Consider the following 13,408-nt stretch of genomic DNA (forward strand, 5'->3'; position numbering starts at 1 on the left):
AAAAATATTAAAATGTCTTAAAAATTTTCTCTAGTTCTTTTTAATTTGATTGCTGTTTAGAGTGTGAATTACTTGTTTGCCTTCTGTCCCATTTGGATGATTTTTTTCTTTTTCTTTTTCTGTTTGTTTTTTGAAACTGGGTCTTGATCTGTAGTTCAGGTTAGGCTTGAATTTAACATACTATATGTATCCTAGTTTAGCCTCAAACTCTTGGTGATTCTCCTGCCTCGGGCTCCCAAATGCTGGGGTTAAAGGTGTATATCTGGCTTTCCATCCCATTTAGAAATCTATAACCTTATTTTTTCTAGCAATTCCTCCACTAATGAAACATTTTGTTTTCTTATTATACAAGGAATCTATACTCACTGTATAAACCTGAAATTACTATTGAATATAAATAATTCTAAATATCACCCATAATCTCCCAGCCCAGTGAGTAAATTTTGGTCTGTTCCTTTCCAGTCTGTATTTTTATCAAAAGCTAATTTCTTCTGTCACTAATAAACTCACAGCTTCATTTTGTTTTTCTGATGCGTTAGCTCCTCAAAGGGCCGTACTGAGATAGAACCCATGAGCAAAACCCCATGAGAACCTTTCTAGCTGATTACAAAGTAATCACTTCTGGAAGAGAAAACCCATTTTCCAATTTTTTGGTTCTTGGTTCTTTATCTCTTTTTTTCCCCTAACTGTCCCCATTTTAAAAAAGAAATACCTGTTTATATGTGCATGTGCTTCTTTATTTTGTTTTTTGAATCTCTAAAACTTTTCTGTGGTTTTTTTTCATTGTTTTTGTCACTTCTGACAAAAGATTTTTAATAGCTATTAAATTATTTCTAAACAACCTCAGCCTTTTAGCTTTTTATCTAATGAACCCCAATGTCTGGATCGCTTTTCCTCCAGATCTATAGTTGTCAGAAGTGTGTAATTGACCATAGAGCTTTAAATGCAATAATGAAAAATTCAACGTAGGTTGTATTTTACCTGGAAACTGATTTCATTGAAATATAATTATTCCTTTAAAAGGCTGACACTTTAAAAAGCATTTTAAAAATTTAAGATTCTTAGATAAAAATATTAAAATCTCAGCCCAGGATTAAAGGCATATTATCAGTGTTGTCATTATCATCATCATCTTGTTGTACTTTACTCGGGAGAGGTTCACCTTTCTAATTTTAACTAAAAGATTTAATAATAGTTGAAAATTGTTGAGCCCATAGTCAGATCCAAGTATTGTTCTAAGCATTTAATATATATGAATTCATGCATATTTCCCAGCACCTGAGTTATATAGGGCACTACTGTCGCCTGCACTGGGGACACTGGAGCACAAAAGGACATAGGACACAAAAACACAGAGAGGCTCAGGCATCTGCTGGAGGGAAACCTGGGCTGAGTGCCTGTACTGTGTGCTCAGGCTATCTCTGCTTTTGAAGTTTTTTCTTTTCCTTTTTTTTTTTTTTTTTTTTTCCTTTTTAGCGGTACCGGGGATTGAACTCATGACTGCTTTACAAGGCAGGCGCTTATGCCGCTGAACTAAATTCCCAGCCCCTTTTTTCCATTTTTTGGATATGAAGAGAAGGAGAAAGTTGGACCAATTTTCTATAATACAGATCAGCCTTATTAACTAGACAAGCAAGTTTCTACATTTGTATTGCTTATAGAAATATTAGCTATAAAAAGGACCCCTCTTCCCAGTGGATAAAGGCACAAACCTAGTAGAAATATTAAAAGTCAAAAATAGGTATTCTTAAAAAAAAAAAAAATAGGTATTCTTGAAGCTGGAGATTCAGCTCAGTGGTGTAAGCACCTGCCTGGCAAGCGGGAGGTCATGAATCTGATCTCCCATACCCCCCAAAAAAAGAGGTATTCTTTTTGTCTTTCTTAGTGGTACTGGAATTAAACTCAGATCTTTTGCACTGAGCTGTATTGCCAGCCTTTTTTATTTTATTTCATGACATAATCTCATTAAGTTACTAAGTTGTCCATGCTATGCTTGAACTTGGTGATCCTCTGGCCTCAAGTACTTGGAATATTCTTGATCAGACTGTGGACCTTTTTTTTTTTTTTTTTTTTAATTTAAAGAAAAGGAAACAAAATGCATGGAGATAAAAAAAAAGGGTAGAAATAATACAAAATTACAGAAAAACAAACGGTAAGAAATCGCTGGTTGATAAGTGACATATTGTCATCTTAGAAATAGCTGTTCAGGTTACAAAATCAAAGCATTTAAAATGACATTCAAAAAGTGACACTGCAAACAGTTCTGCTCAGTGATCAAACAAAAACTCAGTAATATGGTTATCAGTCCTACACACTTGTTTTACATCTCAAAGAGGGTAAGATTAAACATATCAAAACAGTTAAAAAAACAATTTAAAGAAATATAGATTTCAAAGCAAGTCCACTGGAGATCCCCACTGTCTATCTAACTGTCTCCAGTTTCCTACAAATAGTTGTCCCCATCTTCACCCACATTATATACATATTGCACATGTGGACCTTTTCTCAATAGTAACTTGTATATGCAGAGTCCTTTCAGTTAGCGACCCTGTCATATTCAACAAGTGACATCCACAGTGTCAGGGAAGCCACAGAGGAGCACAACGTATCTCAAGAGGAGCCTGGCCTGGCTGGGCACCACTTGTGTTTGCTGCACTGCTGTGGGCTGAAGCTCCCTCTCTGGCCACAAGGACTTACCAGGGCAGTAAGGAAATGTAGCAGTGAGATAGCAAGCAGCTAGCTGTTCATCATAGTGTCTACTGATAGATAACACTTTGCAAATAACATTGACGAAATGGCTTTGCTTATAATTGGGATGCCTTAGAGTATTTTTAAAGTTTATAGGTGTATAGAAACATTAGGTACCTCAGTGACTTTTTAGAGATCTGGGAAAGGTAAGTTTGTATCCACAAATGTGCTGTCATTTTTAATCTTTTATAAGTACATATGTTTTAAATCTTATTATTTTAATTTTAGGGCCCTTTAAAAGGACGCAGAGTTGAAGGAATTCAATATGAAGACATTTCTAAACTTGCCTAAGTTGGAAAATTTGTTAACGCATTAAAATCCTAAAACATCACATTGGTGTTTGCTAAAAGTATTATGAGACTCTACTGTGTTAGAGTATGTCTTTGTATAAAACAAATAGACTTATTTAGATATTATTGTACAGGTATTTAAATGTATAGAAAGTTCTAATTATGTGTTCTAAAGTATCAATTTTGACCTTGTTTAATACTGTATAATATGAAGTGTTTCTTTGATTTTTTTATCTTCATTAAAAATATTGTAAAATGTTTTGTATAAGACAATGTAGAATTCTGTAATTGGAGGAAATTTTCATGTACTCTAAAATTTATATTTGCAGTAGTAGAATAGTAATGTTGAACTGTAATACACATATCATTAAAATTTTAAAAGCCTATGCTATAATAGCACCTTTATTATGATATAATTCACACACCATACAATTTATTCATTTAGAATGTACAATTCATTGATTTCTAGTATATTTACAGAGATGTATAACCATTTTTACTATTTAATTTTTGAGTGTATATTTTGTCACTCCCAAAACAAACCCTACACACATTCAATCACTGTTGTCACCCCATGCCCATTGCTGGCAGTGAATTGTTTTGTTTTGTTCGTGATACTGGAAATTGAATCTGGGGCCTCGCTTTCCAGGCAGGTAATGTGCAGCTGAGCTACATCCCTAGCCCAAGGCAATGATTGATAGCCTTTCTATCTCTTTAGATTTGCCTGTTCTAAACATTTTGAATAAATGGAGTAAGCTGTGGGGTTTTATTTATTTATTTTTACAATGGGTATCTTTACACTTAGCCTAATGTTTGCAAGACTCATCCACATCATAACGTGTGGCTATACCACATTTTGCTTGTCTACTCATTGGTTGATGGACTTGTTGGACACTACTATGACGTTTGTTTATGAGACTTTCCGAGGACATATACTTTGAATTCCCAGTGGTAGAATTGCAGTCTCACTATGAGTTATACCATATTTAATATTTTGAGGAACTTCCAGTTTTACATAGTACTTATATCACGTTAGCAATGTTTGAACTGTATATTGTTAAACAAATACGGAACATGTTTTGAGATACAAAAGATTGGAAACCTACCTCATACTTCTTTATACCTCTCCCTACGTGCATGTGCACACACAAGAAATTTGCAGTGTGATGAACTGAAAAATAAACAGATGCAGCGGGATGTAAATGTGAATCAGCTGTTTTCTGAGCCTGTGGTTTCTCTGTTAGCACCATTCTCAGGCATTCTTAAAAGAGCAGGATGACCTGGAACATCTCCAGGTTTATACCTTAACCTTTTAGCAGCACCAGTGAAAAGAGACTATCTTCAGTAATGCTTCAAACAGAAGGCCTAGAATTGAGTCTTATTGGACCATACCTGCACAAATCACTCTAAAGAAAAGGAAGGATTCGCTGCCTGACCAAAGAGGTTGCATGTCACCTTCAGGCCGTCTGGCTTGGACTGAGTGGAGGAGGGCTGATAACTGCTATATCCTTCCAAGACAACTTGACAGTGTGGAACCATCGAGTACAGCTGAGCCTCATAGTTGGGCACACTTTAGTTTGAACGTTGAGTGTTGTGCTCATTAGGTATATAAACTTAAAAAGCTAATGCCCTTGAGTTGCATTAATTTTTGTATATTGTCAAAATTAATGTGTCCTATATGATTGATATGAGAATTGCAGAAAGTGCATGAATTTCTTAAAAAAATTTTTTATCCTGGGAATTGAACTCAGGACCTTGGACTTGCCAGGCAGGTGCTTATGCCACTGAACTATATTCCCAACCAATACATAAATTTAAAAGAAAAGAAAATAACATATAAATTACATAAAGCTTGGCATGTAGTAGGTGTTCCATTAACATCAGTGAGTAATACTGTCAATGAATGAAGCCAAGTATTTGAAGCACATGTCAGTGTAAGTCTGGTGTGAAGAATTTCAATAAGGAGAAGACTTCTTGGTAATAGTGAGATAAATAAAATGTGACAAATTACATGTACTTCCCAAAGTCAGTGGTTTTCTTCATAGCAAAATGATTCATTCCACTTCTCACAAGTAATTCTCTTTTTCCAGCATCTACTTGAAATGATCTCAGAACGAAATAAAATAGTATGCATCAGGTTAAATTTAATTTAAAATATCTGATGCACAGAAATGTGATTCTGGACTATAGAACTTTCTTTTTCTCATAGGTTCTTAGAGGTGTTGAGCAGAATGAGTGCAGACACCTAAAATTAGGTCCTAATGACTTCTTCATGAAGCATCTAAACTTTCCCTTTTCTGTTATAAAAACTAGACTTTTTAGAGTAGTGTCTGGACTGTGGCACATGTATGATATCACATCCGATGTAGTTGTGAACACAGTGCAATATTTTGACTGCCCTGAAAGTCTCATGCTCTGCCCATTGTTCCCTCCTGACCCCACCTGCGTCCCCAATCTTTTCACACTCTCCATTGCTTTGGCTTTTCCAGAACATTGTATGTTTGCATTGTACAGTGTGTAGCCTTTTTAAATTAACTCTTTTGACACAATAATGAGCATTTAAAGTTCTCTTTGTCTTTTCGTGGATTGATAGCTCTTTCAGACAATGGAATACTATTCTTTTTAATGTTGAATAGTATTCCATTGTCTGAATGTTTCATAGTTTATCCATGTAAATTCTGAAGGACACTTCGGTTGCTTCCAAGTTACTGGCAGTTAAGAATGAAGCTGTTATAAACATCCTGTGTACAAACTGTTGTGCAAATACAAAGCTCAGCTCATTTGAGTAAATATCAATGATTCTAATTGTTAGATTATAAGAGTCTGTTTCCTTTTGCAAGAGACCACCTAACTGTCTTCAGAAGTGGTGGTACTGCTTTGCATCTCCATCAGGAATAAATGGAGAGTTCTTGCTGCACATCCTTGCCAGCACGTGGCGATGTTAGTATTCTGGAGTTTGGCTGTTGTGTGTGTAATTGTGTCTCATTGTTTTATTTTGCAGGCTCCTAATAGTATCTGGCACTGCACATCATGTGCTGCTTGTTTGCCATCTGTTTGTCTTTGGCAAAGTGTCTTATCAGTTCTTTTGCCCATTTTTTAATTGGGTTGGTCATTTTCCTGTTGTTGAATTTTGAAAGACTTTTATAACAGTCTTATCAGATGCATCTTTCATAAATTTTTTTTTCTGTGCTGGCTTGTCCTCATTTTTTTTTTTTTTTTTTGTCTTTTTCGTTTTTGTTGGTACCAGGGATAGAACTCACGAGCGCACACTTGCAAAAAAGGCGCTTATGCCACTGAGCTAAATCCCCAGCCCCCTTGTCCTCATTTTAAAAAAGCTATTCTTGGACCAGGGATATAGCTCAGGAGCACAAGCACCTGCCTGGCAAGCACAAGGTGCTGAGTTTAATTCTTGGTACCAAAACAAACAAAACACCTATTTTTATCAGTGTGCTTAAATTCTTACCAAATTATTAGCATTGCTATTCTGCTAGTCTAAATTCCCTGAATTTTCATTTTTGTAATGCCGTTAAGTCCTGTTGACTTATTTGCTGATTATTCTCTTTGTCTTCTGGCATCTAATTCCAAGCACCTATCAAATTTTGTGGCATAATACACTATATTAATTCAGTAAACATTTAAACTAGCACTTCTAGTAGGTAAGCTACTGCACTAGATGGGAGGTATGAGAGTGAGAAGCAGGTATAGACCCACATGCATAAATTGAACACGTGGTGACAGGTAAGTAAAATGATAACCGAGAAATTTGATAGTCTGGGACTACTAATTAAAAATGAGCCCTGACTTAGCTGAAGCTAAGTCTTAACTGATACCAGTGTATATCTCAATTCCTACCGTGGTAAAATAGAAGTGCAGAGAGGTTTTTTTAAGAGTAAAACAAAAGAACAGAACAAAGCAAATCAGAACAGAACAATTCAACAACACAACACTTCACAAGACAACCGGACATCAACAGTAGCTACCATAATGTCTCTCCAAAATAGTTCAGCATACCTTTACACACAATAATAGCAAACATAACAAAAGAATATAAATCCATTCAAAAGAATCAAAGCATTACAGGACTTCAGGAAATGAACAGTGGCTACTATAATATCTCATTTTCCTCAAAAAAATTGTCTATAAAACAACAGGATAGAGCCAACAAAAGCATGGTAAGACTCAAAACAAGGTAGTAAATCAGCAATGGCTACCATAATGTCTTGTTTTCTTCAAAATAGCTGTTGATACCATTACACATAATATCAAGCAAAATAAAATCAAACTAGTGAATGAAAGCATTATAAGTTTTAAGGCAATATAATAGGAAACAGATTACCATAATATATCCCATTGTATTCAAAATGGCTGCCCCTACCATCTGACAGCATACAATCTAACAAGACAGAACAAAGCCAAACTTTAACAAAATTGTGTAAACAATACAAGAGTTCAAGATAAGACTAAGAAATTGACAGTAATTTCCACCTTTCCCTCGTAGGTGTTTCCTCCCCTTTGCTTTTACATTAACTATTTTGCTTTTGCATCCCATTAACTCCTATTTCTTATGCTAGGTATCACACATATGAGTTTGAACTGTTTTGGCTATGAACATGATTTCCAGTTGTGTACATTTATCTACAGGAGCCTTGAGAGTATTCTATTTTATAGCTGGGTAGCTTTCCACTACATGAAAATACCATATCTTTCTTATCCATTCTGCAGTTGATGGGCAAGTTACTCTTGCTTTTTTTTTTTTTTTTTTTGGTCTATCATATGAAACAACTGTTTTCTCTCCTTCAGTTTGCAGCCTATGAATTCCCTTTCCAGTTAAATGTTTTTTTTTTTTGTATACAGTATATTGATGGATCTTGTTGATTCACTCTCCCTGTGTTTCTTTTTATTGCTGACCTGAGGCCATCTACATTAATGGTTATAACTAGCATACATTGGTTTGTCTCTGCCCTGCTATCCTCCTGTTGTTGGCCCTCCACTTTTCCCATTCATTCAATTGCCTGTCTTATTTGTTGATCCTCCTCTGCTGCTGTTCCTGGAATGATGGCCATCTTTATCTCTCACTAGAATATTCTTTTTTTTTTTTTTTTTTTTTTTGTCTTTTTCATTTTTATCGGTACCGCGGATCGAACTCACGACTGCCTGCTTGCAAGGCAGGCGCTTATGCCACTGAGCTAAATCCCCAGCCTCCTTCAGTTCTTGAGCAGAGAAGCATCTTACTTTTCCATCAATTTTGGAAGGTAGTTTTGCTGGGTAGGTCAATCTGGGTTGGAAGTTGTTTTCTTTCAGAGTTTGAAACACTTCACTCCAAACTCTTCTTGACTTGATGGTTTGTGTTGCTAAGTCTCCTGTGATTCTGATTGGTTTTTCTTTATAAGTGATCTGTCCCTTTTCTCCAACAGCTTTTAATATTCTGTTCTTGTGCTGAATTTCTGGGATCTTGATTATTATATGTGTGGGTGTAGATTTACTTTGGTTATGGCTAGTTGGGGTCCTATATGCCTCACTTATCTGCATACCAGACCCATTTCCCATGTTTGGGAAGTTTTCTTCTATTACTTCTGTGAATATCCTTTTAATTTCATTTGTGTTGACCCCTGTTTCTTCATTGATATCTGTCACGCTTAAATTATGCATCATAATTGATAATGATGCATAATTTGCATCATCTTGCAACTGTTGAGTTATTTCCTGAGTCCATGTTATTTTATTTATTTATTTATTTATTTATTTTATTTTTTTTTTTTTTTGAGATCTCTCCTTTCACGATCACTAGCTGCAAACCTGTCTTCAAGCTCTGGAAGTCTATCTTCAGTCTCTTTTAAGCAGTTTTGCCAGCTTTTGATTGAATTTTTAATTTCCTGCATCTCTCTTTGAACTTGTTTCATGCATTGTAATTCCTTTCTACATTCATTCCAAGTTTCCTTCATTTTCCTCTGCTCCTCTTTTTTGTCTGTGTCTTCTTTAGGCCTGCTGAACAATTCTCTCAGTATGTTTGTGATTTGTTCTTTTACCTGAGACATAATTTCTGATTTAACTGCTTTTACAATCTCATGAAGCTGTTTCCTTACTTCAGTTGCTATCCTCTCAGAAATTTCAGGTGTGTGACTTCCATTTTCTTCCATAACGGTGTCTCCCAGACTTACTCTGTGTGGGCTAGAGGTCTGAGTTTGCCTCTTGCTCCTTTGTCTTGACATTCTCCTGGGTTCCTCCCAACAAGCTGGTTTTGGGATCCCAGGCACTTCCCACGCTGGCTGCCCCTAGGCAGTATAGGGGTTGAGACAGGCATCTGGGTTCCTCTAATTCCAGATTTACAGGTAGCAGGGTGTGGAGCGGGCTTCTCCAGAGCTATGCAGCTACACTGGGGCTTCTCTGATGATTAGGGGTGCATGTTGGTGGGGCTGCTTCTCTCAGCCTGTGTGTCTACGCTGGGGCTCCCATGATGGTGGCAGACACACAGGGGTGTGTTTGTCTGATTCTGTTAGTGGGTGATGGCTGCCTGAGGGAACCAAGGGCCTCCAATGGGGCACTACAGCCCATGCTGGGGTGTGGAGATCTGGCTCTCTCTGCCCATGCTGGGTGCCACTTCTGTCTATGGGTTCATTGCTAGAGGCTCCCATTGTCTGAGGAATGACCATACATCACTGGGCATTTGAGAAAGGATAAAGGCAGCACAAAGCTAGCATGAGCAAAGCATCAGGTGACTACCTCTGGAGGAGACCTGCTTGTCCATAGGCTTCTGGTCCCTCCAGATCCAGAGTTGCACTGTGCAGAAGTGGAGTTAGGAACTACAATGCCCCCTCTATGAACAGCTCTATTTTACAGTCCTCCCCACACCTCAGGAGAAGGATGAGACAGCAAACGTGGCAGCTCCCATACCCATGCTAGGCAGCACCCCAGCTCAGCAGACAGAGACCGAGACCCAACCCAGAATTGCAGAATTAGAATATGAGTCAACCCTTGTTGGGGGCCACAAGTTATAACTGGGTCTAGGAGATGTCCAAAGCTGTCCATTTCCTGCCCTTTGAGCCACATGAGAATGCAGTAACTCCTTGCTGTCTTTTGGTCACAGCTGGAAGCCTAAGGCTAATGACTGCTGTGGTGTTCCCAGGCAAGATAACCTGCCCGGCAGGATAAAGCCCTGAGGAAACCAATTTCCTTATTGGCCCTTTGTGTCCCCTTTTCCATGCAAGAACACTTTGTTCTTACAGTAATTGCCATTACTGTTCCTGGAAATACCCACTGCCTTTCACCCAGTGTCCTCATTCAGATGTAATGAATAAATACCAAGATTCTGGGTGCCTTGCAAACTTTTGTTCCCCCACAAATAACTGGTCATCTCAGATTCCCCTGCTGCACCCCTGTTTTGTCTTTTGCTGTTTTTCCTGCCGTGTGCCATAACTCCAAGCAGGAGGCTGGGGAGTCACTCAAAGGTCCTGATAATGCACCATGGAAAGAGTGTCCTAGAAGCTTTGACGGCACACTAATCAGTAGGTTGACTGAATAACCCTATAAATATTATTTATATGTTTATTAATGTGAAAAGTGTTAAGAAAAAAGTCATTCTAAGATTCTGTTTGTTTGTTTGTTTGTTTGTTTAGGCAGGGTTTCATTATGTAGTTCAGGCTAATCTGGAACTCACTATGAAGCCCAGGCTGGCCTGAAACTCATGGCAATCCTCCTGCGTCAGCCCAGTGGTAGGGCTACAGGCATATGCTACCATGCTTCGCCATTATAAGTTCTTTTGGCATAAAGGCACTATATGTTAACTTTTTTTTTTTTCTTTTTGTGGTGCTGGTTATTGAATCCAGGGCCTTGTGCATACAAAGCAAGAATTCTACCACTGAGCCACATCCTCAGCCTCTAAAAGCACTGTATGTTTCTAGACGGCCATGTCATTTCTTTAGAGTCACTTGTATCTCATCCATTTGGATAAAGCTAGAGAAAAGATGCTACTTGATGATTCTTAAGGGATCCTTTAGGGCACGCAGAGTGACACATTAAAATAACACCAGTCCTTACTGAAATAATTTCTAGTCCTTAATTAACTTGAGATGTTAAAATGAGATGATTCTTGGCTGGGGGTTCTTGGCTCAGCAGTGTAAGCATCTGCCTGGCAAATGGAAAGTCATGAGTTCAATCCTCGGTACCAAAAAAAAAAAAAAAAAAAAAAAGAAAGAAAAAGATGATTCTTAGTACTGTGCATTTCATTATTTCTTTGGATTGACAGTTTTCAACCCTCCAAAAAACTTGTCTAATTTTCATTAATTCAAAAGCACAGTGACTTAAAACTAATTTAAAAACAAACTTGGACCAAGATATGAGCTGAGCCAAGAGTCTGTTTTTTTCTCAAACATAAAGCTTACACTTTCCTGACAGTAAAACATATATGTCTAATTGGTTTAATGATGACTGTGTGGTTGATGTTGAAGAAAGCTTTGAACACAGGTATTTAAGTCTGAAAGGTGGATAGTGTATCTTATAATACTAGCCCCTTAATAGTAGAATACTACTGTTCTAGGAGTTCCCAGTAAACAAAGCAAATGGCTGTATATCTAAAAATTAATAGGGTACATTAAAACAAAAAAAAACTCTAGTTAAGTCCTCATTTTGAAATTGAAAACGATTCAGTGTTACTGATTTTAGTTTCTATTTAAATTGAGATTCTTTATTGTATTAGTAAGATAGAAGTCTGCCCTACCTTAGCATGTTGCTTTTACAATTTGGAAGATTTTATTTATTTTATATTTTGGTGCTCTGGGTTAGACCAAGGATCTTGTGTCTACTAAGTACACACTTTGCCACTGAGCTATGCCCTAGCCAAACCTGGAGAGTTAAAAATATCCTAATGAAGAAATATACAGTTTTGTTGTATAGCTTTACTAAGTTATGATTGAAATTAAATCCTAATAATTTGTACAAAACTGTTGATCCACCATCAGTTGTTTGTCAGGTACTCCAAAGAATAAATAAGCATACTCAGGTCACTCTCAGGAATTTTTCTTCATTGCTAAGGGCCCTGTTCTTTCAGAACCTAATCAAGAGGTAGCCAAGGCAAGGTGTTCCTTTCCAAATAGTCCTATTAATTTGGTGCCTTTGTTTGAAATCTAAAAGTGATTATTCATTTAAAGTTCAAAATTAATTAATATAGACAAAACATGTTTCTGGTATCAACAGGGTCCATGTGAACAATTACCATTTTTCCAGGCAATAACTTTCAAGATGTCAACCATTTTAAAAATGGTTTGATAATTTGAATTACATGTACAGATGTGATTTTAAATCTAATTTTGTAGAACTCTGTTATCCAATATCTTGCATAGATTTTCATTATTATTTTTATACTCCCTGAGCAACACATAAAATACTAGAAATCCAACTATAGTTAAAAAACTAATGGTAGCTATTTTGAAGTGAAGTTTTTACCAAGTAATAGAATTAATTATAAGAACCCATTTTGAAGTTTGTATTGAATATATTAGCATTTTAAGATTAATATTTTTGGGGCTGGGGATTTAGCTCAGAGGCATAAGCACCTGCCTTGCAAGCAAGCGGTCATGAGTTCGATCCCCGGTACTGATAAAAAGGAAAAAGACAAAAAAAAAAAAAAAATTAGATTAATATTTTTAAAATAGAAAATAAAAGATACATTGAATTTTGAAAAATGTGTCACAGTTGGCCATTTTCATAGAATATAATGGAAAAAGTTGTGCCATTTACCTCTTTAGCACTGCAATTATCTTTAGGTTATAGAAATAATCACCTTTCTTTAATACTTTAAATCTAAAGAAACTCACTTTTTAAATATGGGTTGAATGTGTGCAAGAGTTTTACATGCGTGTTAAAATGAAAAATGAATTTTATCAAATTATGGAAAAGTTGCATCAAAATATACTTTTAAATTTTTTTAGGGACAGTCTCACCAATACGACTTTTGAAAATGAACTTATTTTAGGAATTGAAATTGTTAAGGAAAACTGAACAAAAGAATGAATTATAGGCCGGGCGTGGTGGCTCAAGCCTGTAATCCCAGCACTTGGGAGGCTGGGGCAGGAGGATCACTGGGAGTTCAAGACCTGCCTGGGCTACAAAGTGAGTTCAAGGTCAGCCTCAACTGCATAGAGACCCTGTCTCAAAAAGAATGAATTATAAACTTGCACCTTACCAGTCACTGTCTATACTAATAAAGACTTAATAGTTACAATTTTTATTTTAAATTTGTAGCTTATTTATACTGCTTTATAAACATCATAAGCTTTTCATTAGGACTAATTTACTACTTTTTTTTTTGAAGTGAGGTCTAATATAAGGTTTAGAATGCAAACAGTGTTTGTTGTGGCTTGAATCTAAAACTCCCC

The 13,408-nt window shown here is 36.5% G+C and overlaps 1 protein-coding gene across 2 annotated transcripts in view; it reads left to right on the forward strand.

Moving 5' to 3' along the window:
* The window catches only part of Kin (Kin17 DNA and RNA binding protein), a 31,615-nt gene extending 27,368 nt beyond the window's left edge, over positions 1-4,247 (forward strand). For both annotated transcript variants that reach the window (XM_003473416.5, XM_063260157.1), the window contains one exon: positions 2,977-4,247. In XM_003473416.5, the coding sequence (XP_003473464.3) occupies positions 2,977-3,039 (63 nt within the window). In that variant the 3' untranslated portion in view covers positions 3,040-4,247. The remainder of the gene's footprint in view (positions 1-2,976) is intronic.
* Positions 4,248-13,408: the final 9,161 nt, after the last annotated feature.

Source organism: Cavia porcellus, unplaced genomic scaffold, assembly GCF_034190915.1.
Source record: "Cavia porcellus strain 051 isolate PalLab524CR breed Dunkin Hartley unplaced genomic scaffold, mCavPor4.1 scaffold_13, whole genome shotgun sequence".
NCBI lineage: Eukaryota > Metazoa > Chordata > Mammalia > Rodentia > Caviidae > Cavia > Cavia porcellus.